General features: G+C 34.7%; 4 protein-coding genes across 5 annotated transcripts; 3 read left to right on the top strand and 1 right to left on the bottom strand.

Moving 5' to 3' along the window:
- Positions 1-612: 612 nt before the first annotated feature.
- On the top strand, positions 613-3,269 carry LOC110692779 (probable serine/threonine-protein kinase PBL15). Its single transcript, XM_021869849.1, has 5 exons — positions 613-1,186; positions 1,793-1,928; positions 2,096-2,232; positions 2,376-2,499; positions 2,593-3,269. Exons 1-5 carry the CDS (start codon positions 734-736, stop codon positions 3,024-3,026), a joined length of 1,284 nt encoding a protein of 427 aa, XP_021725541.1. The 5' UTR covers positions 613-733; the 3' UTR covers positions 3,027-3,269.
- A 1,430-nt stretch (positions 3,270-4,699) lies between these two features.
- LOC110692778 lies at positions 4,700-6,606 on the top strand. The gene has a single exon (XM_021869847.1). It carries the CDS (start codon positions 4,913-4,915, stop codon positions 6,377-6,379), a length of 1,467 nt encoding a protein of 488 aa, XP_021725539.1. The 5' UTR covers positions 4,700-4,912; the 3' UTR covers positions 6,380-6,606.
- Positions 6,607-6,653: 47 nt separating this feature from the next.
- On the bottom strand, positions 6,654-12,261 carry LOC110692777 (protein NUCLEAR FUSION DEFECTIVE 4-like). The gene is made up of 3 exons (XM_021869846.1): positions 11,150-12,261; positions 7,810-8,750; positions 6,654-7,613 (listed from the first exon to the last, which is right to left on the bottom strand). The coding sequence occupies exons 1-3, from the start codon at positions 11,615-11,617 to the stop codon at positions 7,136-7,138; spliced, it is 1,887 nt and encodes a 628-aa protein (XP_021725538.1). The 5' UTR covers positions 11,618-12,261; the 3' UTR covers positions 6,654-7,135.
- A 4,585-nt stretch (positions 12,262-16,846) lies between these two features.
- On the top strand, positions 16,847-24,340 carry LOC110692776 (carbon catabolite repressor protein 4 homolog 4-like). 2 transcript variants are annotated; one of them, XM_021869844.1, is made up of 10 exons: positions 16,847-17,384; positions 18,233-18,333; positions 18,966-19,006; positions 20,169-20,218; positions 21,010-21,079; positions 21,216-21,337; positions 22,318-22,451; positions 22,889-23,039; positions 23,173-23,320; positions 23,524-24,340. In XM_021869844.1, the coding sequence occupies exons 1-10, from the start codon at positions 17,332-17,334 to the stop codon at positions 23,830-23,832; spliced, it is 1,179 nt and encodes a 392-aa protein (XP_021725536.1). In that variant the 5' UTR covers positions 16,847-17,331; the 3' UTR covers positions 23,833-24,340. The 2 variants fall into 2 exon arrangements, with proteins under 2 accessions (XP_021725536.1, XP_021725537.1); XM_021869845.1 differs by lacking the exon at positions 16,847-17,384 and adding an exon at positions 19,398-19,455 and having other exon boundaries at positions 18,273-18,333.
- Positions 24,341-25,646: the final 1,306 nt, after the last annotated feature.

Below are 25,646 nucleotides of genomic sequence, written 5' to 3'. Positions count from 1 at the left end.
TATTTGATATAATATCCAATTATTGACCTTTGATTAATCTATACGGACAAGTACAAAATCCTAGTCATCAAGGTTTGAAAAACATGACAATTAACTTCAATAATTCAAGTATTATAATAAATTGACCTAAATTTACACATCATCATATCATTCATGATATTAATTAGTCTTCACTAATAAGTTATTATAAACCATTGTTATCACTATATTACAATGTTATACCATAGAAGCAAGGATATATAGATAACCACACACTAATATCTAAGCTAATACATAATATCCATAATAATATATACAAATTTACATCATAAAATTAAAAAGATAATCTTATTCAACTCTTTCATTGGTGGTTGATCAAAACCACTCTAATAGAGTAGGTTACTTTACTTTGGACCTTACCTTATAAAAAAAACCATAATCCCTACAAAAACAACTTTTGGCATCATTTAATTTGCATGAAGATAAAGTATCATATCAAATATATCTTGACATTATATAATATATATTGCTTACAACATAAAAATAAAAACTTAGCAAAATTAGTAGAGTTGTTGGAGTAGTTGTAGAAAGTATATCAAATCATCTTTCATTTTTTTTAATAAAATCATTCAAACAACTATAACATAAAGTTCATATATATATGCTCCATTTAAACCTAACCAAATTACACTCCCTCGTTCATTAAATTCTCCCATATAATTTTTTTTGTTCATTTATTAAAAAAAATTTCCTAATGACAAAGGAAGTAAAAAGTGTAACAAAGGCAGAAAAACCATGGAGACCTATAACAACAAAATGTTGTTCAGTAGAGGACTCAGTGATCCTAGGGATAAATTTCGGTAGGAAGACCGGAACATCAGAGCTTATGTCAAAGAACATTGCACCGTTGCCTTCGTTTCGAAGGCTGGCTTATTCGGGCCACCTTAGCAACCTGAGTAGCTGCTCGTCGCAGCGGATAAACGAGGACTTGGCTCAGTCGTTTGGGCCGGACTTGATAGATTTTCAGTTGAGTGAGTTGAAGGCTATAACGCAGAATTTTTGTAGGAGTTATTTGCTTGGGGCAGGTGGGTTTGGAAAGGTGCATAAAGGGTATGTTGATGAGAATTTTAAGAGTGGGTTGAAAGCTCAAGCTGTTGCTGTTAAACATTTGGATATTGAAGGGTTACAAGGTCATAGAGAATGGCTTGTAAGTTTTTATTTTATTTGTTTGTCATATATGTTTTGTTTAACATTAATATAATGTTCGATCGGTCAATTTTGTTGACTTTTTTAACATCACGGGGTTTGTTTTAAAATTTTCAGAAGATTGTTTTATTGAAAAATGTCATGTCATATTGCATATAGTTAAGTAAAACTTACAAGTGACATATCAGTAATATTACTTTATTACTATGTATGTACAATGATGTAAGATTTCCAAATGCGTGGTAAAGTGGGTAATACGGCGAATATTGATTTATCTATTGATAATTACGATTAATCTACTATCATATATGAAGTACATATATATTTTATCATAGCTTCACATGTATGTAGGAGCTAATGATGATTGTTTAACAAAACACTTTAATTATGAATTTTGACTCTTTTGATTAAGGTTTCTTTGAAATGAAATGAACAATAATACTTATATCAATTCATTTGGTACGTTGTGTATTTTAAAATAATTTAAGGCGACGCTCCATTATGCATGAATTGTGGCTAGTTACCTAACAATCATTATTCATTAGTGGTTGAGTTTGTTTAATAATCAAAGAATTATATTGATTGACTAAATTATTTTGTGGGACAGTCTGAGGTGATATTCCTAGGGCAGCTAAGGCACAAAAATCTGGTAAAGTTGATTGGATATTGTTGTGAAGATGAAGAACGTCTCCTTGTCTATGAATTCATGCCAAGAGGCAGCCTAGAAAATCATCTCTTCAAGAGTAAGCCTCTAAATTAATATTGTTACGCGATTTTTCTGCAAGACAGTTGTACACAAATGTATCTGATGAGTATACTAGCTAGCACGTACTTTATAAAGTCATCCCGGTCTTACAATAGACTTTTATGCAAGATTTCACTTAGAGACGCGGTTGTTGTACATTGGCAGGGCTTTCCTTATCAATGCCATGGGGTACAAGGCTAAAGATAGCAATTGGAGCAGCTAAAGGCCTTGCTTTCTTGCATGGAGCAGAGACACCAGTCATATACCGTGATTTTAAGACCTCCAATATTTTGCTTGATTCTGTACATCTCTTCTCATCCTTTAAACCCTTTTTTTTGTTACAATATCCAATTTTTTATAGGTTAGTTTTTTTAAAAAATAATGATTAGCTTAAGGGAAAAAAAGAAGTATAAAAACTCATTATTTGTTCTGTTTTTGGGTTTAGGATTTCACTGCTAAATTGTCTGATTTTGGGCTGGCTAAGATGGGCCCTGAAGGATCCGATACCCATGTTACTACTCGGGTTATGGGCACCTATGGTTATGCTGCTCCAGAGTATGTTTCAACGGGTAATTTTTCACTTTTCATATACTAACTTTTTTTTACTTAAAAAGTTTGACTACGAAATTTTAAATGTTCATGACTTTCTATGTGTTATACAGGACACTTAACAACCAAGAGTGACGTCTATAGTTTTGGGGTGGTCTTACTCGAATTACTTACAGGAAGGCGATCAATGGAAAAATCGAGGCCAAAGGGAGAGCAACACCTAGTTGATTGGACAATGCCATACTTATCTAGCAGCAGGAAGCTGAGGTACATTATAGACCCAAGGCTAGGAGGGCAATACTCGGTGAAAGGAGCAAAGGACATGGCTCGATTGGCTCTACAATGTGTGAGTCTAAACCTGAAGGACAGGCCAAAGATGCCCATGGTTGTACAAACACTTGAAGGGTTGCAAATGCACAAGGATATGGCAATTGCTTGTGGATTATGGCCACCACCAAATACAAAAACAAGTCGAATTAATGGAAATTCTGCCAAAGGCAGGGGTTATTGTAAACCCTCACCTGTTGCACCAATTAGGAAAACATGATCATTTGCTAGTTGGTAAAATAAAATTATAAGAAGTATGTTATTATTAGTGAAAAGGGGGTGTACCCAAGTTATGATATGTTATATATGTTGCCATCATATATAGATAATTAGGTGTGATAATAATATGTTAGATCATGCTTAAATAGTTGTTAGTATAAGTTGTATAGGATATGTATTATATATGGTCCTACTTAGCAAAGTAAGCAAAACAACTTTTTATAGAAACTTTTTTTTAATGTGAGCAAGATTCAATTAGAGCACCTTTTTTTTTTTTAATTGTATAAATTAGTCTATATGAATGAACAAATAAAATACCGATTGCTTTCACTAATTAAACAATCGATAAAACAACCTAACTTAGTGTAGTTGGTTAAGGATCCAACTTGAATTGCCCATTACCGTGCCCCTCTCCTCCCAAGAACCTAGGCGCAATTTGAGGTGATAGGTGAGTAACTTGGATGATACAAGTTGGACTCTAGTCTAAAATCATTTCAATACCTAGGAACAAAACAACTAATGAAAACTATAGAGCAGATAGTTGATTGATATTTTGTATCAATTATAGATATTGATACTAATTTTTTCTTAACAACCTCTCTTTTCTTTGTACACGTATTTTATCATTGAGTACTTTTACAAACAAAATCCATTGAACTAACACAAATTTCTAGTTGACAATAATATATTGAATGTGTGACCAAATTAGGGTACACCTATGTCACTAGATCGAAAAATTATCCTTAAAAGCTTGGCCATAACAAACATACAAGTACATGACATAACACATACATAATAAGTACATATATAACAATTACCTCTATTCATTGGGCTCATGTTGTTAAAATGGAAAACAATAGTCAGCAAAATGGAAAGTTATAGCTCGAAGTAGACATTTGTTTATATATGAACAAATTGTTTTGGTAAAGTTGGACGACCAAAGAGTTTAATGTATTACATCACATTAAATTACAAGGAAAATAACAATAGAGGGTTCGTTCACATTATATATATTGTTGTTGACCGTAACTACTACCCCAAATTCAAGCTATCTTTACATGTAATTCATGCATTTTTAAATATAAGAAAGGCATTTAGCGTTATGGTGCACTTGAATCAACACTTATCAAAAGCCATAAGCAATGCTAAGAGCTAATTTAATGATGTCTCATGAACATCCATAAATAAAAGTATAAAGAACGAAGCTGTAGTTAAATCAAAATTTCGAATCCAACTTACTATATATGTAATTGACACTGTTAGATACACATAAAATTCGAATTAAAGTCTTCTCATCTTTATATAACTAAATGACATGTATCACCGTATCAGGTAAGTCTGTTCAACTACGATAATTCTCCAAAAATCCAAACTAAGCGACAATATAAATAGGACAATTTCCTTCCATAAAATACCTTGTTATTGACAATACAAGTTACACCACACAAGTTATAAAACTAATTACATGTGATACTTTCAATAAATAATGCTAGCTAGTACAGAATTCAAGACTAGCAGTTCACTTGAGAAACAAGGCGCTATTCTTTTTCACGAAGAAGGCAGCTATTAATTTCCGATTATTTGCATCTAGAAAATATTTGTTAATGAGTAAATATACTGAAACATTTTGACCAAAACTTAGGAAAATGAATAACAAAATTAGCATTGCTTGTTAATATGGAAAAGTTGGGCAAATTTCCACAACAAAAGCGTGAGAAAGGCACTATCTCACGTTGAAAGTCCAACACTACTCCCTAACAAAGAGGCACACTTGCCTTTGTGCGTGCTTACCGCCTAATTCATCATAATATACTTCTTCAATTCATTTTAGCCTAAGTTTTTATTCATTCATATCATTTCCAAAAATCCCATTTCTTTTTTCTAAACATGGCATCAAATATGAATAGCAAGAGTAAAAAATCTCATGTTTCATCAAATTCTAATTTCAAACTTTGTATTACTCTCTTTTTTGTTGTTATTTTTACTATTCCTGCCCTTTTTCTCCTCCAAAACAATCCTTCTTCCTTGTGCTTCCCACCTTTCTCCACCACTACTACAACCAACTCGTGGGCAGGGGACTTGCGAGCCGCCACCTTTGCTTGGAACCACCTTGACTTGGCAGAGCATGGACCTCGGCCACTTAAGATCGCGGTCTTTTCAAGGAAGTGGCCTGTGGGAGCTGCACCAGGAGGGATGGAACGTCATGCATTTACACTTCATAGTGCCTTGGCCAACCGAGGCCATAAGATCCATGTCTTTACATCCCCTTATGATAAAGGGATCATGCCTAGCCCAACCTCATCAACCCCGGCCTACCCGATGATACATTGCCATGAGGGCGAGCCAGGGAAGTGGCGGTATAACAAGGCGTGGGAGCAGTTTACTGAGGAGAATGACAGGGAGGCTTTCGACGTGGTGCACACAGAAAGCGTTGCACTCCCTCATTGGCTAGCGCGGCAGCTAACCAACTTAGTGGTTACTTGGCATGGCATAGCCCTTGAAAGCTTACAATCAAGTATCTACCAAGACTTGGCTAGGCAACCTGGTGAACCTATGTCCCCTGGTTTTAACCAAAGTATTCAAGGTACTGTCCCTAAAGTACTTAATGAAATAAGATTTTTCCACAATTATAAGCATCATGTTGCTATTAGTGATAGTTGTGGTGAGATGCTAAGAGATGTGTACCAAATACCATCTAAAAGAGTACATGTTATTGTCAATGGTGTTAATGAAGGTGACTTTAGGGAGGAAGCTAAACTAGGCCGGGATTTTCGGTCCAAAATTGCTATGCCTAAGAATGCTAGCTTAGTCATAGGTGTAGCAGGGAGATTAGTGAAGGACAAAGGGCATCCCTTGGTTCATAGGGCATTTGCTAAGTTTGTGAAGAACCATCCGAATGTGTACCTTATCGTAGCAGGGTCAGGTCCATGGGAGAATCGATATAGGGAATTGGGACCCCAGGTACTAGTCTTGGGGTCTATGAAGCCATCTGAGCTAGGAGCTTTTTATAACGCGATTGACATTTTTTTGAACCCAACCTTGAGACCCCAAGGCCTCGATCTCACACTTATGGAGGCAATGATGAGTGGAACCCCTGTGATGGCTTCAAGATTTCCGAGTATCAAGGGGACCATTGTGGTGGAAGAAGAGTTCGGGTTCTTGTTTGCTCCAAATGTGGAATCGTTGGTGGAGACATTGGAGGAAGTGGCTGCAGAAGGTCCGAAAAGGTTAGCCCAAAGAGGAAAAGCTTGCAAGGATTATGCACATACGATGTTCACTGCACACAAAATGGCCTTAGCATATGAAAGGCTTTTTCTTTGTGTTAAAAATGAAACATTTTGCACATATCCTTGAAAGTTTAAGAGTAATTATTTTCTTATTTCATTTTTGGCATAAGTTTTCTCCCAAGTAGAGTATACATAATTCATTCAAGTACTTGTTTGACCAGAGTTAATTATTTTAGAAATTAAAGAGCAGAATTACTGTAATGCAGATCAGGCACTGCTAATGGCATTTCAGATCTGTTGTACCAATATTTGATACAGGTTAACATTGAAAAACAGAGAATTTTTTTTTTTTTACGTTTCTGCACAAATTTTCCATCAGATCTTTAGAGTATATACGACTGCAAAGTCCAAATTTTCAGGAGCTAACTCTTGTTCTTAACATATATCTCAGCAGAAACAATACTAGTACAGTTGATCATAAGTCGTAAACACAGATATGAATATTCAAGATATAAACATAAAAGTTTCATATTAGAGAGTGACTTACAAATCGACAAACAAAATTTTGAGAGCCAAACTTGTTCAGAATAGATCAAGAACAGTCAACCATGCTGTACAATGATTACTTCAAAGATCAAAGTGATGGCTCTCCACATGTTATCCCTTTCAGCATTACTCAATGTGTTTACATTTCCTTCCAGCAGGCTTGCAGTTTTGCAGATTCATCATATAGCAGGATCATGAATTTCAATGCTAATAAGTACGGATTAGAATCGCAATATGCATCATTTCCATCATATGGAGTAGGGGGAAAATAGGATGTTAATATATTTTTTTCTGTACAAAAGAAGGGCAGAGCCGCAGACAAACCCTCAACCTCCTCTTAATCCAGTTGAGAAGAAATTCTATCACGTTCAAACCGATCATAAGCATGCCTAGTTCTCAAGAACAAGAGCACACACGAAAAGAGTCCAAAAACCGAGAGGCATCCCCACCAAAAGAAGGTCCAAAAATAGCAGTGTCTCCCCATACAAATCAAGGTATCAGTAACCATTGAGATCCCCTGTGAAGAGTTTACAGCGTCAGAATCATACACTACAGCAGCTAGTAAACCATAAACCAGGGAACCAATGGGGATGTTGGTGATCAGGATATTGTGGTTGACTCCTACACTGGAAGGGCCAAATAGCTCAGATGTTATGGAAACGGCTGCAGCAAATATGAAGCCAGAGCTAAGTCCAATTAACGACGTTCCTGTTTGTAGTGCCAGGGCACTTCCAGATCCTGTAAGCAAGAAGAAGGCTATGGGGGTCGGTGTAAGTGCGATTGCTAGCCAACCTGTTCTTGCAAAGTAGAACTTCCTGTCCAAAAATAAGAATACTGAAATAAGTTGTGCATCCCACTAAATCACAGTAGTACATGATAGATAGATGGGACTAATTACTTCCACATTTTTTTTAATTTGTCAATTATATGCTTAAAGTCAGGACCAATTAATTGATACTTAAATGCAGCTTGATATATAAGATATGTCATTTAGAAGGATCAGTTACTCACGCACGAATGTAATCAGGAGTGGCTGATAGTAAGCGACCAAAGAAGGAGAAAGATGAATAGAGAGTTATAAGAGTTGTGGTGCTGGAACTCTGCCCAAGTGACTGAGCAATCTGTCCAAGATTATTACTGTAAACCAACCCAATTGTACCTCCACAAAAATAAGCAATATAGTAGAGCCAGAAATCCACCCTGCGAACAAGTACAGAAGCAGGATGCTCTTCCCCTAGAATCAGCAATCGGTCCTTCCTGATCACTGGCCCACAACAAACTTCACTCTTGGCTGCAGTAGACTCAGTGAAGCTATAAGTAGATTCATCTCCTTTTTCTTTCCAGTTCCCCAGCAAAGTCATGGTATCACTAGCATAGTCACCACCTCGTATGGACATTTCCCTATGGACCTCCAAATCATCATCTTCAACAAGAATGAAACCTGAGCCATCAATTTGGAAATGTGTATGAATCTCTTTGAACCACTCTCGAGCATATACAACACCGGGAATGCATAGGGGAAGGATAAGCAGGAAAATTGCCCCACCAAAGAGAATACGTGCTGATGACATTTCATTTGTAGATGAGGAAAGGAAGAGGAGGTAAAGGCCAGTCAAGACTGCTAAGATGTTAAGGAAAAAGAATATAAGAGAATCCCTTTGAATAGCTTCAGAAGGGAGAGGATCAAGTTCAGGTTGCCTAAGGATTGGGATTAAGGCAGCAAGGGAAGTTAAGAGGGGAATGAGGGCATTCAGTAAGAGGTAGAGGGAATCTGACGATGGATCAATTGAATTAGCTGCTAGGGTGTATAGTGCAGCACTTACACCATTGAAGCCGACTGTCAGGGAGAGTGCAAGAGATCGGTTTGCTGGGAAGTTTTTAATGCAGAGAACAAAACACACTGTGTTGAACCAGCAGATGCTACACCCAGCTAATAAGCATAGGAAAAATACCTGTCAAATAAAACCAACATTATTTATAAACATGATGTACAAACTTTCATGTTCCCTAGCAAGTTGAGAGAATTTTTGAGTCTTTAATTTTATGACAGTAAAAACAAATGTACAATCTCACCACTAATTGCCAGACAAGCTTTTTAAGGCAAATTATGGTCACAGAGTTCTAAAGATTCTTATTTAATTAGTCTGCCTGAAGCTAACACAATCTCTGGCACTTCAAGTTATGAAGGTAAAACAGCCTAAAGTTCTCGCTCATTTCATGTATTCACATTTCACAATATGCTATATATGGAGCTTATTGCAGCTAACAGATTCGGTGGCAACTTACAATTATAGAGCTACTGTCTTTTGTCTATACATTATCAGATTGATCATAAGAGCTTCTAGTATAAAATAGAATAGATGCAATTTAGTTTTCAAAATATATTATAATTTTTCTTAGAAGAGGTCGGTAAATCCTCCTAGGCCAATTTGGACCATTATTGGGCAGAAGAGAAGGGGAGAAAATTCTTCAAAGAAGCATATAGGATCCAATCCTTGCTTCTTGTGGTTAGAAGGTGGTGAGGGAGTCACTGTCTTGCCCCCACTCAATTCTCTTTATCACTAGATATTTTCAGTTATTTCTCATCAATTATTCAGTTATTTAAGTTTTTCCTATTGCAGGCTATTGGATACCACCAGAAAAACTATGACCATATAAAGCAAAAAACACTACCACTATTTTAGAAAAGTGAAAAGATGGGGGGATATTCTTTTCTAAAATTAGTAGAGCACTGAAGAATCAACTAAAATGAATTAGAGAAAAAGGGTAAAGGTGACAAATGTCTAATGAGTTGTTTGGAACCGAGTTTTATTTAAGTCAATATGGTTGGATCATGTCTAAGTGATGAATCATTTTATTATGTTGGGGCATAATTACCCTTTTTTATCATTGATATTTGATTTCAGTCATAAAAATTAAGTTATCTTATTTAGGGTACGGCAATTCTAGACCATGTCAATCTTATCGAGTCTTTGAGAAAAGTGCAATAGTAAAGTAAAATTTTGAGGCTATAAAAAAAGTGTTAGAGACTTTAAATGTTAGCACCATCAACTGATTGGGTAAATGATGAAATATCTCTTAGCATCCAGAAATTCCTAGTGATAAATAAAGAATGGACCTTTTTACACAAGGTGGGGTTAAACTAGTGGTTGTTTGTGTACTATTGCAATAAATTATGTGGTACAAGCATACCACACGGGCAGCCAAGTAGCCAACCATCTGTGCTCATACGGGATAAAAAAAGCTTTTGATTTTGTGAATGTCAACAAGTTTTTCATATTTGTGTACATATTAGTTACACATTTGACTAGTATAAAGGAATTTCATGTGATAGAGGTTGAAACCAGAAAGGACCTTAAGGCCTGGGAAACTCTATTAATGTCTTATTCTAATGTGTTAACGTCATCATGTATGTACAAAATTACAATATGTTACTGTATGAAATAAGGCTAATTCGTTGATGCTCACCATTCCGCTTTCCACCAAACACGACAAATAATTAACTTAGATTATATGTATGTATTCCTTTTGAAACCCAGAAGTGTAATTGAAGGTACCAATCTCTTAATTAGAAGTATAGAACCAGTAAAGGGCAACTTTTTCTTTTTCTTTACATCCATTTTCTATTGTTTTAGGTAATAAACAAAGCAAAGCCTTCACCAAACTTCAGCTTATTTGCTTTAGACTAATTGGAAAAGAGTAATGAAATTATAAAAAATTAAGTTTCCACCAAAAGGTATTATTATGTGGTCTTTAACCTCCACATTATCTTTAATTCCGAATTTCCAATTAACTATAAACTGCTAACATACTTCAATTCAATTTTAATTTGTATATCCTTGTTATGATTTACCCTGTGTCCCCGTGCATTAGCACGTGCATAAACTAGTTATTGATTAGATACCCAACCATTTCTCCGACCTTTGTAATTCTAAACAAACCAAGCAATAATCTCAGTTTTAACAATACTAGCAATTATTGATCATTGGCCATTTACAGTAAATGGGTAAGCTTACTTAACTTAATCAGTTTCCTTATTTCCAAAAACAATTATTGATTAAATACTTAACAATTACTCCCATTCTAAAAAAATCAACAAAAACTATGTCAATTGATTATTTAATCCCTTGAAAAAGCCAATTAATTATCTAACACTCTGTAATCTGTATCATTTTGAATTATTTCGAGAGCATATAAAAATTAACCCGTACACCATATGCGTTAGTGTGTGCATAAAACTTTTTAAGAATACATAACATCATTGACATTGACAGAAGTACTAACCAATAAAATTAATTAGAAAGAAAAAGAAAGAAAGAGGAGAGAGAAAAAAAAAACAAGGAAAACGTACCACAAAATAAGGGGGAGAAAAAATGCCACGAAGAACAAGCCATTGAAGACCATAACCAAGAAAACCCATGAAAGCAGCAATGAACATAACAACCCACAAAGGTAAATACATCAAAGCTAACCCAGATGACCAACCAAACGCTTTTCCTAAATCCGACGCAACCGCCAAGTAGTTCAGCTGAACTTGTGAAATTCCGAGCATAACCTTCATTTCCGATGAATAAGCTGAGAAATCGAAGTTTGTACCAGTAAATGCCTGCAACCATATTGTAGCTACTAGAATTGCCCACTTTCGAGATTGTCCTGCCATTGATATGATCAGGAATAATTTTGCATAACAAAAAAGGCGCTGTTTTCGGGTTGGAAACCAGGATTGTTGCTTCTTAGCCTTTAATGGTGGTGGGTTTTTAATGGGGGAATACTTGAAGTATGAAGATGTAGGGGAGTCTTTTGAATTGCGAGGTCTCATTGTTTTTTTTGTTTTTTTTTGTTTTTTTTTTTTTGGTTTATATATAAAAGGAAATAATTATGGTATTTTTTTTTTTTTGGGTATTTTTGGAATTTTGGGATTTTTAAGGTGGGCTCACTTTGTTGTCACTTTCATTGGATCATCTTCTTCTTCTTCAATGAGGTGAATTGATTGACATGTGATTATGAGGAGAGAGAGAGACAGAAAAAAAAAAAAAAAAAAAAAAAAAAAAAAAAAAAAAAAAAGGGAAGGTACTAGTATTCTGGAAAATGGAATAGAAGGAAATGTACACAGTACATACATGGTTGCACATTCAAAAATAGCTAACTTTTATAGTAAGACCAATTTATATCATAGAATAGTTTTGTGATAATTTGAGAATATAATAATATTTGGTTGGTAGGACTGTAGGAGAGTATAATTTAATATATGATGGATGCAAAATACAAGTATGAAATAATGATGTGAGATGGTGTATGTAAAAAAAAAATAATAATAAAATAAAAAAAAATAGTTCTTATATAATGTTTGTTATTGAGTGTTCTAGGATGAAATCCTATTAGATCCAATTTGATATGGTATTTACTAGTTTTGTATTTTTATTATAAATGTCGTATCACGTTTGATTTCAAAACATTTACTAGTTTTATATATTTATTATGCCGTATCACATTTGATTTAAAACTTAACTGTATTGTTAATACTGCTACATAAGCTTGATCATCAAATAACAACTGTTTTTTTTTCCTGTTTGGTTGGCCAATCGTGTTGAGTATTGTTCTCGCTTTGTTACTCCATCGGTACTTTTGAGAGTGAAATGTTACTCTTGAGCACGCATGCTAATGCAAAACCTTGACCATTTATACCCTGATTATTAATAGGTAAAATTTTAACAATTGAATAATTAATAAACTATTCATCGAGACGATTCTAATCGAGACGATTCTAACTTAGTAACTTGTATCCAATAAATCACTAACATTAGTCAAATAGATTAGGTAAATAGTGTAAAAAGTCAAAATATTTCACTAAAAAAAATAAAAATGAAATGTTACATACTTTATTGTTTTAAGTGCAAATTTTTATCGCTTAATAATATTCTTAGTTTCTTAATAATAATAATAATAATAATAATAAATTTTTTTTGCTTAAATTACATTTTTAAAAATATACGCATTAATACAAATCTAATATGAAGTAAGATCTAATATTAGTTTAGCTAAAGGTCATCCTTGGAGAACCTTTATGCTATATATGTTTCCTTTATGATTTATAAAGATAAATAAAGCCAAGGAAATACCCCTCGAGTTTCACGAGATATAGAAAGCCAAGGAAGCGGTGAGTAATTACAGTAGTACGAGATGTAACAAGAATCATTGTTTTTGCATGGCTTAAGTAAGTTCTAATCCTACCTCTATTTCTTATTAAGTGCAATAAAAGAATATTTTATATTTTACAAATAATATTTCTTTATTGCATATAATAAGAAACGGAGTCAGTAATGCAAATTATATGTTGCTTTGCTGATAGCTGTATACAAACCAATTCCGATAATAAGTTGATAGATGAAATCCTATAATTAATTTTACACTCTATCGAGTATCAGTTAAACTCGCAATATCTAAATCAATTGGCTATTTACGAACACGTAACAATGGTTTTCTTCCACTTTTCCTCACATGGTTTTCAAATATTAAAAATTGATCAAATCATAAACTATTACGAAGTACTTGTATTAGTTGTATATTACGGAGTATATGGTATTAGTTGTATTATTATGTGATAAGGACCGTCATCACCCATAGAATAGATTTTATCATAGTCACATAATTTAATTAATCACAGTGTTAAGATGTCTTATTGGGGCCAATGGATATAAGTTGCAAACAAGCTGGCCCAGCCCATTGAAGTTAAAATGCTTTACAAACTTTCCTTAAAGATTAGTTAGTGATTTCCAAATTTGTTTTGTAAAAAAACCGTTAGCGCTTCACATGTTGGATGAATCAGGATGAGATGACTTCAATTCATTTGGTAAGTTTACAGGAATTTGGAAGCATAATGGTTAAACAATTAACTAGTAAATAGTATTAGTAAAATGTTAGCAATAAACAATTAGCTTAGTGTAGCAATTAGCTTAGCAAGTGTAAACCCTTTCAATCCATGGAAGAAGGCATGGAGTCCTCTACAGGATTTTTTCCCAAATTGAGCTTTATTGGTAAATTATTTACCAAATTGGTCTCGTGGGAAAAGTATTTCCCAAACTAAGCTTTTGGGGTGAAACGCTGTGTCGGACAGCGTTTTACATCCAGTTTTTTTTAAAAAAAAAATTCAAGAAGTAAAACGCTGTCTCAGACAACGTTTTACCTTATTGACCTGTTGGTATGTATTTTGGCAAAATATACTACTATATTTTGCCAAATTATACTGGAATATGTATATGGGCTTTGAAACGCTGCCTGAGGCAGCGTTTTATGTTGAAGCATAAAACGCAGCCTGAGGCAACGTTTTATTTGAAGCATAAAACGCTGCCTGAGGCTGCGTTTTATGTTAAAGCATAAAACGCTACCTGAGGTTGCGTTTTATGTTAAAGCATAAAACGCTGTCTCAGACAGCATTTTTCTGCTAGACTGCATTACCAGCAGCATCTGCTACACTGCATCACCAGCAGTTTCTGCAATCTGCTGCTGCCCCTACACATAACCCTCACCCAGCAGCATCAGCTCAGCCCCACCATGAACCACCACCCCCACCACCATCCACCACCATCAACCACCTCCCCCACCACCATCGGCCGCCACTCTCGACCACCCCTATGCAATGCAAAACACCCTAAACAACGCAAGGACATTCCCACCACCCCCATCATTAACCACCACCCCCACCACCATCAACCACCTCCCCCACCACCACCGCCCGCCACTCTCAACCACCCATAAACTACCATAAAACACCCTAAACAACGCAAGAGCATTCCCACCACCAGCCCCAACCTTTCCACCACCGACAATCATCAAACACTGGAAACAACCCCAACAGCATGATAACCATCGTGAAACAGCACTTTAAGTGCAGGAGACCAAATATATGCTGCTTGATACATATAACGGATATAAAAGATATAGTTCCACTAACAAAAGTCAAATTCGGACAAATAAGGGAAATAAACTTCAAATTGTACAGAGAGTCATTTAGAAAACATTTCTTGTATTAATAATGTAAGTGTTATATACAACATTGTTAAATATCTGAGTACCACAAAAGGATCAACTAACTAATACTATCCGGACTCATGTATTGGAGTTAATTGATCTCCATCTTGTGTGTCCTCCGTCCGTCTACGAACACGCCTCGGACGCCTCGTGTAATGCTGAATGGTGGTGAATGGGTCTCGGGACGGTGGAGAAGTCAGCTGGCGAGACGATGAGTCATCCTGGTTGTGGCCGGGAGCGGTGTTATGGATGAAGTAATCAAAGCTTTTAAATGTTTGTTTGTGGAGACAGGTAACACTTGAGCCCCATGCCCAGTCTCACACCTCATTTTAAGGTTCAATTCAGCATTCATTGGGTTTGAGCCGATACTACTATGAACCTCATTCATCAGATCATTCACAGTCATGTTCGGTTCAAGCGTTATAAGTTCCATATTCCCTCCACTGTACTCAACATTTGATCCATCGCACATAATTTCACCTCCCCACCGGCATAACAACACTACATTTTGTGAAGCCATATTCTACATACCAACCAAAACACATTTAAGGATAATCGAATTCTAAAACAACGTCAAAAAACCCTAATTTAACAATACATAACATACATAGCTTCGATAATGGAAAGTTATATCAAATTTCGAGAACCTACATGTGTAGCTAATATGACAACAATGAAACAAGTTCATTCTCATTATCAACATTTTCATCACCAATTTCATAAACTCTTAGTACCGCATACAACTATCAACATACTAATACTGCATTACCATCAACAATTTTATCATTTTTTCACAATAATAGACCACATTACCATCAAGAATTTCATCAAGAATTTCATCAAAAACAAACCACATTATCATTGACAATTTCATCAACAATTTCGTCGACAATTTAATCAACACTTTCGTCTATATTTTTTCTCAACAATGTACCACATTATCATCAATAATTATCAACAATTTATCACATTTCATTACTAATTAGCAACAAATTAATACAATTTACATCACAATTTGCTACAACATACAACAACTATCTACTACCAACTATTCAATGTAAAATTCAACAATGTACTACGAATTTAGGGTTTACCCGGATTTAAAGAGTGAGTGAGACAATGCCGGCAACAACTTCCGTTCACTTTGGCGGCGGCACGGCAGGGGAGGTGTTGGCAACGGCTGTGGTTCTTTGTTGCTGACAATGAGAGTTAGTGAGAGAGAGAGTGTAAATTGCGTGAAAGAGATTGAGAAAAAAAGGCCTGAAATTCGTTATAATTCCCGCAAGAAACGCTGCCTGAGGCAGCGTTTAATGTACAGATAAAAACGCTGCCTCAGGCTGCGTTTTATGCTTGTACATTAAACGCTGCCTGAGGCAGCGTTTCATTTAAAGATATAAATGCTGCCTCAGGCAGTGTTTATTTGTATAAAACAGGTATGAAATACGAAGTTTTTGAAAAAAGTCAAACTACCATAAAACGCTGCCTGAGGCAGCGTTTTATGTCTTGTAATTTTTTTTTTAAAAACTGAGTGTAAAACGCTGTCCGAGACAGCGTTTCACCTCAAAAGCTTAGTTTGGGAAATACTTTTGCCACGAGACCAATTTCGTAAATAATTTCCGATATTGTCGGCTAATTAGGTATTCTAACATGTAGTCATGGGTCATGGCACTACGTAATCTTTTCGTAACTTTAATTAATAAGAAAATAACAAGGATAATAACAATCATAATTTTAATAGTATGATAAATTTATTAGTGATTCTTTAGAGCACATGACCCACCATTTTTTTTTTTATAAAACTTACAAGCTTACAACTTTTGTTCATTCCAATTATCGAATGTTTACATTGCCAGAACTTTGCATGAAGACGACTAGCAAGTAAACACTTCTTGATTACAATAAAAGATTGAAGCTCCATAACATGCTTTGTTCTTGTTTGCTTAGTGGGATTTTAGAGGGTGAAGCGATATATTAGTCTTTTGAATTCAATAAAGCCTAAATCCAAATATTTCGTATAATTATGGATTTTCCACAAAATATTAAGTACTTCATATTAACCTAAACTCTATGCTTATAATTCTCCTAGGTTTGAAATATTTACAAACTAAAGCATAAGATAATTTTATAACACTTTTGTCGTAAAATTTAGATCATACACTCGAGAGCATGATGTGCATTATGCTTTAAAAAAAAAAAGACTAAACCATTTATGAGTAAAGAACCACGATATCATTCTTAACAAATTATTTAATCAAGATTAGGATATGCATCATGCACTCAAATGTAAGATCGAATTTGCTCATCCCGAACCCTCATTAATCTAATTACTCCCCAATTAGTGAAAACGTTAAAGTATTTCAAGAACAGAGCTTACCATTTTTGCAAACTTTCATCTCCAGAAGAGCGCACAATTAGCCCAGGCGCCCACCAACTCCTTTAAATAAAATAACCCCATTTTTATAATTCTGAAAACTCGAAGAAAGTCAATCAATTCAATCAAAACTGATGTTGAAGACCCTTTCTTTGTTTCCTCGTTTACCCTTTTCCTCTTCTCGAAGGTCCATTTCTCTTTCTCTATTTCTTTCAGATTATTGGCATTCTTCATAATCTTTTGATTTGATTAACATATGCCCTTTTTTTGCTGTTATCGTTTCTGGGTTTTCATTAATTTTGATTTTTTGCTGTTAATTTTTAATGGGTTTTGCTAATGTTGTGTTTTTTTTTTTTTTTTTTTTTTTTTTTTTTTTTCAATTTTGTTCATGACATTGAAAGTTTGGAACTTTTTTTGTTTGTTTAATTTATATTTATGTAAGTTTTATTTCTTCAATTGGGATATCTGGTGACATTGGCCTGGCCTTAAAGTGATTGAATCAATTTTATGAAAAGAGGAAATATGGAAAAGAAGAAAATCAAGGACTTTAATAAAACCACTACAAAAATGAGCTTGACTAGTGTTGCATACTGTTGAATTATTCTTTCTTATTCTTTTGTTTTTATCGATTTGATGGCTAATGCAATACATTCAATAGGATGATTTGGTTTATGCTTATATTAGTTATATAGTAAAGTCTGATGTGGTGCACACTTGTAAATTGTAAGGATGATTAGGTTGGTGCTACTTTAGTAAGCTCTAGTGTGATGTTCTGCATTTGAAAGGATGATTAGGTTGGCCCTTTTATAGTAGGTTCTAGCCAGTTTTCTTCCCTTATTATCAATTATTTCGAATTGATGAGTCTAAATTGTTATTTCAACTCAGATGTCTAATCCAATTGTTTCACTTATATGCCTCAAATTGATTGTTGATGCAGTAGTTCAGCAGTAGAGGTAGTGTAACTGCTGTTGTTGATATTCGTTCAACATCCTATTATATATCTGAAATCATTCCATATAATTGATTTTCATTCAGATTTCCTAATTTCGCCACAATGTCTGTGGAAGCGGTACCATTGTGTCCTAAATTTGTTCCTGTGGAGCAAAGTAAAATAACTTCGATCAGCAGCCCTGAAGGTATGTTTGTGCTTTACATTATCCTAGAAATCAAGTCTGCCAATTCATGATATGGGGCATAATTTGTTAATCCTGTAAAGAGTGTAAATCGGTAATTAATAAGTGTAACAAGTTTTTGATGACATGGATATTCTGAACTGATAATATGTTAAGCACTGAACTGAAAATCTGACACATAATATAAATTTAAATTTTGTCTGATTGAAATGGGCCCAGTGGGAGCCTGATTAGTTTCATCTCCTAGCCATGCTTTGTGATTAGCAGTTTAACTTCACTCATCTTGATAGCTCGTAAGAGAAAGTCTCCAATTCTTGAACGTATCATTGGTACCATCCTCAGAAGATAGTAAAGAATCTGATATTTTGATGAAATTATTGGCTATCTATTTTAGCCTTCCTATATGGGTTAATAATTGTACAGTATTGTATGCCATGCACCTTTTTTTTTTTTTTTTTTGGGCTTTCTACCTTTTGACTTTAGATTCCTAACCGCTGATCATGTTGGTCACTATCACTGGAACTTTTATGTAAACCATGTCAAGTCTTACTATTGCCCCACCTTCTTATGTACGGGAAGCCCTTTTTTATGTTCTTTACTTGCAGCTGACTGGCATGCCTTTTTTTGTATTGCAGCATACAAATTCAGTGTTGTATCATATAATATTTTGGCACAGGTATGTGTGTGCTTTAATTATTGACAAGTACGGAATTGAAGAAATTCCTTATCTTTGTGTTTATCAATTCTGAGCTATGTTACTTGGACTCTTCATTTCACCTTAAGTACTTGTATTGGATATTGGACAATTGACATGGGGAATCGGACACCGGGATGTGCACTCCTGTTGGTCATGATTACCCAGTCTGAGTAACATAGCTTCTGAGTGAAAGTTTGCTATTTTACTTACTGCTTATGTTTGTAGCTGGTCATGAGCTAGAAGTTTCATTAAGGATAACTTACAAACTGCATGTCTGCATATGTTATGTTTTGCTATAGTAACCTTGCATTTTGTTAACGGAGAACCTCTACAAAATCAACCTTAACATAATCCCAATGTCTGTAAGCAGGCTTTCCTCTAAAGGAGGTTGGGCAAAATGGATGTATGCAGCTTGCGATAACCAAAAGGTTGTTTTTACTATAACTTCAATCTAAATTGTAATAATTGTTTACTGCTTTGTATTGAACTATTGAAAAAGGCGTAGATCATATAAGTTGATGGAGAACTTGTACTACAGTAATTTGACTAAAATTCAATAAATATTTATCCAAAATGAGCTACTGGTGCATCAGTAAGAAACTGTGAACTTCTTACCCTCCTCCCTTGGGATTATGAGGAGAGGACTTATGACAAAATTTCCAACTTACATTTTTCTTTTATCACCCACAACAAATCTTAGGATCAACAAGTTATTATTCTTGATAGATTTACAGCTTGACACTGTCTCCTGTAAATTTTGTTTATATAATTCTTGTACATACTTCAATTAAAACAGATTTGCCTACTACTTTCCCTACATTCTTCATTTACATTTGTTTGTGCGGTTGAAGTCCAATTTTAGTTCTTTCCTAAAATTTACTAAACGAGTGCAACCCCAAGAAAAAATTATACAAGTACACCTTGACAAGGAGGTAATAATAAAATATGAAAAATTATATAAGAGTTAGAAGAACAGTCTCACTGCTATGTTTCTTAGCCCTGCAGTGATTCCAGGTAATGGTAATGGTAGTCAGTTGTCTGTCAACCTATATGAACAGTCTCACTAACTTGCTTACCCTCTTGTAAGAAAGGACAGTTATGGTTTTAATGGTGTGATCTTATATTTGATTCCGTTTTGTAGGTATTTGTGAAGAGTTCCTATTTTCCACACTCCCCAAAACCTTGCCTCAGGTAACTTAACTATCTGAATTGTGGTTATTTATTGGGTGTTTAATCCTGCATCTGTTGGTAATTAAATAATATGCATCCATGCTGTTGTACATGGCCAATTTTGTCAATATATGTGATTTTTTTTTTCTCAAGTATCTATTTGTATATGTGCATTATTTTTGTTTACTATGATTAACGGGGATAATGAGCAGTGTGGCAGATAAAATGCGTTAGTACAACATTAGAAAGTTGAAGGAGTTGTGCTATTATATACCTTAATGTCACCATTAACCCTAGGTGTTGATTCATGAAGCTCAACTGTATTATGTCAAACATTCTGGCTTTATTTAACGTGTTTCTTATCGTTTTCTCATGAACTTTCTTTCAAGGAGGGTTTTTGCTTTTACTCTTTTATGTATATCTATAGTATTTAATTTTTTGAAGTTCTTGTTCCGAATGATTTGCTTAAGCATTTGACGATAATATCTTCTTCTATGAACTACGTGACGAGTTATAAAATTAAAAATGTGGCGTTACTGAATTTGAGACTGATTGTTCTGGGGTTACCATGGTAGATGGGTCTAACATAAGGGCTGGATATATAACTTTAGGGCTGCATGGTGTAAAGATAGAAAGAAGTCAAATGACTAAAAGCTATGGTTTTATTGAGAAATAGATAATAATTGATGAGAATCAAAAGGAGAGATAACTTGCATCATAGTAAGTGCTAATTTTAACAAAACTAAGATCTCACACTTCTATCCAAGTCCAAGCAGTAAATTTAACTGAAGGTTGGTCTTGTGTATTTGCAGATGGAAGGCTCGTTCCAAAGCTGTTTTAACTGTTTTAGGAGATTTTGATGCCGACTTTCTCTGTTTACAGGTCCTTTAGCTTCTCTGTGACAACAATAGTTCGTGTTTCATCTCTTATATCTATGCTGTTAAAAGCTGCAATGTGTTTCCCAACTTATTATTATTATTTTTTCTTTTTCCAATTGTTATTGTTCTGGCCGTATCAGGAGTTAGATGAGTATGATAGCTTTTATAGAGGCAATATGGAACAACTTGGATACTCGAGCATCTATATTCAAAGGAGTGGCCAAAAGCGTGACGGGTGTGGAATCTTTTACAAGCTGACCAGGTACATGGTGCTGTCTGATTCCTATGTTTTTTTCCCTAATCTAAGATAATCAAGCCGATATCATATCTGATTTTCTGCTGCTTAGCTTTAATTTGTCAGTTGCATGTTCAGTGTCTGCCATATGAAGTATTGAGGCTCCTAAGCTGTACCCAATCCACATAATGGATGGTGTATTGTTGTGGTAAATGTGCTTAAGTAATTGAGAGTGGAAGTTAAAAGCTTATAGGTTGGTACAAGTCACCTTGTTTTATGAAATTCAAATGTTGGAATCACTTGAGCTTGTTGTTGCATGAACGATTTCTTAAACAAATACTTATTACCTTTTTTAGTGATGGAAAAATTATAGAATCCTCAGAAAACACTTTCGTCTAAATTTTTTGTAGTTTGGTTGTTGGTAGACGTGATGTCATGACCATTATTTTTGGCAAATGATGTCATGATTTCATGAGCACAAATTCGGAATTGTTTCTCATAGTTCATGAAACCAGATATCATTAAGAGTGTATTTTATTCAAGCACTTGTTAATTTTTTTGCGAAGCTCAATATTGATCTTTGTCATAATGATGATTATGCTAGTTGTTGTCTTGTGGATCACATGTGCACAAAACATATTTCTGTTTGTTGGTCCTGTTCTTCTAATGGCACAGACTATGGTGTGTATATTTGACTGCATAAATTGAGTATACCAAATTCTATTTACCTTTTCCATTTAATTTATATTATATACTCTGCAGACACCTAGCTACTGGTGAGTTTTGGATAGAAAGATGAATATATTCTTTGAGCAAAAAACTCTGCCTTTGTCATATAGTCTACTCGTATGTTTTAAAATCATTCTTAGTGACTTACCAAAAAAAAAAAAGATTGTTCTTAGTGTTGCAGCCTTTCTGATACCTACTTCATATTGCATTTTTTGGTAGTCTATTTTGTGTTTTGCCCTGTATATTATTTCTTTATCTTAGCTTTTGGCGTGCTCCAGTGCAGAGTTGGTCTTACAAGAAAATATTGAATATAATGATCTAGTGAAATCTATTGATGATGAAACAAATAGTAGAGTGATGGATAGTGCTGTGTCAGTTGCTGGAGGAAATGCAAATGCTGAAGAAACCCAAGGTTATTATTATTTTTCGTTTCCTCTCTAATTATGATATCCACTCTTGATATTCTAATTACTTTCCTATTTTTGCAAATCCCATACTTATCATTTCTTCTAAATTCCCCTGTATCACCTTATTCTTCTGATCTTTCTTGATCCATAACCCCAATTTTCATCTGAGATCCCTCTTGCTGTTCTGGACCTAAATGGCTGTTAAAGTGATCATTCGCCCAAATGTTCTTGCGGCTATATTATGGAGAATGTAAGTGAATGAGGAAGAAATTAAGATGTGGAATCTTCTACGGAGTATTAATTTCTTAGCTGTAGTTTTCATTAGGTTCTCTGTTTTAAAAAAAATAAAATCCACCCACATCAAATATGTATTATGTCAACGTTACTTCACTCAAGGTTTTTTTAACCCTTCCATTTATATGCGTCTTTTGTGGATTTTCAGGTTCGACAGAGAAAGGTGCTGAAAACGACCGTGGAGACCCTAATGATCCTCGTGTCAGACTAAAACGTGATTGTGTTGGAATTATGGCTGCATTTAGACTAAAGAACCATTCTCAGCATCTTATTATTATTGCAAATACACATTTGTATTGGTATGTTGACTCATTTTTCAGTCTCTGATTATTTGATTTACTCGGGCTCGTATGTATCTACTTTGACTTGCATTCTTACCTCCAAGAAAAAGATATTCCTCTGATATTATTGAATGGCTGCCATCTATTCCAGGGATCCAGAATGGGCTGATGTTAAGCTAGCTCAAGCTAAATATCTACTGTCGCGTTTAGATCAATTCAAAACTCTAGTTTCAGAAAAATTTGAATGTTTTCCTTCTGTTATTGTGACTGGCGACTTCAACTCTATCCCAGGAGATCAGGTACGACTGTAGGATTCGTAAACTTTTCTACTTTTTGCGTTTTTTATTTTTTCAGAAAATTTTGTATGAATTCCTTCTGTTATCAGTTTACCTGAAAATTTTGTATGAATTCCTTCTGCTATCAGTTTACCTAACAGTTAGGAGTTCTGCCACTGCTGCTTATTGGGTTAAAACCTGAATGTTTATTCCCTTTTGTCTACCAGGTGTACAATTACCTAATTTCTGGCAGCTCTTCCTTGGAGTCTACGGTTGAATGTCCTGATGAATTGCCCATTCCTTTGAGCAGCGTCTATGCCTGCACAAGAGGAGAACCGGCATTCACCAACTGCACCCCTGGCTTTACAGGTACTTTGGATTACATTTTCTTTTCGCCTTCCGGTTGCATACAACCTGTGAGCTTCTTAGAACTTCCTGATGAAGACTCTCCCTCTGTGGCTGGTGGGCTCCCAAACTATCAGCATCCCAGTGATCACCTTCCCATTGGTGCAGAATTTCAAGTCCATACTCAATAACACCACCTGTTCTATGTGCTTCTAGATTCCTTTTAATTGCTTCTAGATTCCTTTTCATTTTCTCATGACTAAATTGGGTTCGATTTTTTTTCCAAACCATGCTAGACGATACAGTTATTGATTTTGACAATATATACAAGGTTGCCTCAAGTACAACACTCACAATTTTTTGCACTCCTTTTAATTCTCATTTCTTGTTTGAACTACACTGTAAACATGGTTGTTAGCTGCTTAGCTCTAGACAAAAAGAAAATCATGTCAAAAAATTTGACTAATTTGATATGTTGGGCTACGCTTGGGCTAATTTTAGTCCAATGCATCATGCCGGCCTTGTAATCCATGTTTAATTTTCAAAAAACCGGCCCAAAATTTCTGCGCGAATCCAGGTTGTTATTCGGCCCAAGACAAGCCAGACCACTCTTGATTCTTGATCAGCTCAAGTGTGTTAATAGTAATTTGATACACTGTACTCTCCAAAAAAAAAATTAAAAAAAAATTAAAAAAAAATGACAGAGAACAAGGATTAGTGGTTGACAAAATAAATACAGCATGAATAAAATTGATGTACAGCTAAGTTGGAAATGAACAGAACAAGGGTCAAGTCTAAGGCGGCGTAGATTTGCGCTGATATTATGTTTTGCAGAGTGTCGGTACTAACGCGTTAAACAATGTCACATACTATCATTACTTCATGCCATGTGCCTAAAATCCATCCCACCTTCTGCCCCTGTTTTTCTTCATTCATGTCCAATGGAGCCTCTCATGTTTGCTTATCCGAAACTACTCGGTCGGTTCTATAGATCAACGGTTAAGAATACATGACGGAAAAACAAGAGTATTTGCTTTCAGAATAGGGTTCTTACTCTATAATTGAAAGATGGGGGCATAGTTATGGAGAATATTTTTAATGTGTTTGGTCAAAATGAGTTTAAAGACGTTATTTATTATGGCAAGCCTCTAACGACTCTAGAAAATGATCAATCTCATTGAACCTAATATGTCCATGGATATAATTTTGATTGAATGTTAAAAAACCACGCAAGTGATTTTCTTACATAGTTACATGTGATTGTGTTGGTTTGTCATATATGCTTCGACACTAGTTTTTTTTCAATACTTGCATTAATTTGAGTTATATATATGTCAAATGTCATTAGCATAATTATTAACATCTTTCTATCCGTGTTGATATTATAATATATTTGATGTTGTAATGTAGAAAATTAAATAAAGAGTTACTCCGTAATCGCTATGAGCCTATGACTGAGTCCCTAATAAAGGTTGACAGCAAATTGGAAAATAGACGAAAGTGATCCAATACAATGTCCACCTATGTGGTTGTTTTCTTAGCTATCTTTGTCAAAATTGCCATGTACGTAGAGAAAGAGATTTCAACAACCAAAATTGAATAAAAGTGGAGATGATTTGTTTCTAGTAGTACCACATACACTTTTAATTGTTAGATTGGATGCTTTACTTTAAGCTTTTTTTTTTCATCCGTGATTATTCAACCTTATTTTAAGGTTTAATCTCTCTTTTATGTACACGCGCTTACGACCAAAATTGATAATCAAACAAATCCTTAGAACATATAGTTATAGTAATACTTTTTTTTTTTCACAAATAAATTAGATCTTTTTAAAGTTTAAAATGTGTTACAAATTTAGTTAACAATTAGGCACAGTAGAACTATTACGCATGGAATGCCTAATTTTTTTTTACAAAGCTAAAAATGCCTAACATTTTAGATCTAACAATTTCAAAAGAAAAAAAAAGGACCACAATAAACCATTGATACTTTGTCAGTTTATTCG

This window comes from Chenopodium quinoa, unplaced genomic scaffold, assembly GCF_001683475.1.
Source record: "Chenopodium quinoa cultivar QQ74 unplaced genomic scaffold, ASM168347v1, whole genome shotgun sequence".
NCBI lineage: Eukaryota > Viridiplantae > Streptophyta > Magnoliopsida > Caryophyllales > Amaranthaceae > Chenopodium > Chenopodium quinoa.
Note: the sequence above shows the minus strand (reverse complement) of the source record. Positions and strands in the feature narration are given on the sequence as shown.

Bases quoted from the DNA above. Each gene is read 5' to 3' on its own strand.
- LOC110692779 (XM_021869849.1), top strand. From the start codon at position 734: ATGACAAAGGAAGTAAAAAGTGTAACAAAGGCAGAAAAACCATGGAGA. The intron at 1,929-2,095 runs GTAAGCCTCTAA...GTACATTGGCAG, and splicing joins AGAAAATCATCTCTTCAAGA to GGCTTTCCTTATCAATGCCA. The intron at 2,500-2,592 runs GTAATTTTTCAC...TGTGTTATACAG, and splicing joins TCCAGAGTATGTTTCAACGG to GACACTTAACAACCAAGAGT.
- LOC110692778 (XM_021869847.1), top strand. From the start codon at position 4,913: ATGGCATCAAATATGAATAGCAAGAGTAAAAAATCTCATGTTTCATCA.
- LOC110692777 (XM_021869846.1), bottom strand. From the start codon at position 11,617: ATGAGACCTCGCAATTCAAAAGACTCCCCTACATCTTCATACTTCAAG. The intron at 8,751-11,149 runs GTACGTTTTCCT...TTTATTTGACAG, and splicing joins TTTCTCCCCCTTATTTTGTG to GTATTTTTCCTATGCTTATT. The intron at 7,614-7,809 runs GTGAGTAACTGA...ATTTTTGGACAG, and splicing joins ACTCCTGATTACATTCGTGC to GAAGTTCTACTTTGCAAGAA.
- LOC110692776 (XM_021869844.1), top strand. From the start codon at position 17,332: ATGTTGAAGACCCTTTCTTTGTTTCCTCGTTTACCCTTTTCCTCTTCT. The intron at 17,385-18,232 runs GTCCATTTCTCT...ATTTTCATTCAG, and splicing joins CCCTTTTCCTCTTCTCGAAG to ATTTCCTAATTTCGCCACAA. The intron at 23,040-23,172 runs GTATGTTGACTC...CATCTATTCCAG, and splicing joins GCAAATACACATTTGTATTG to GGATCCAGAATGGGCTGATG.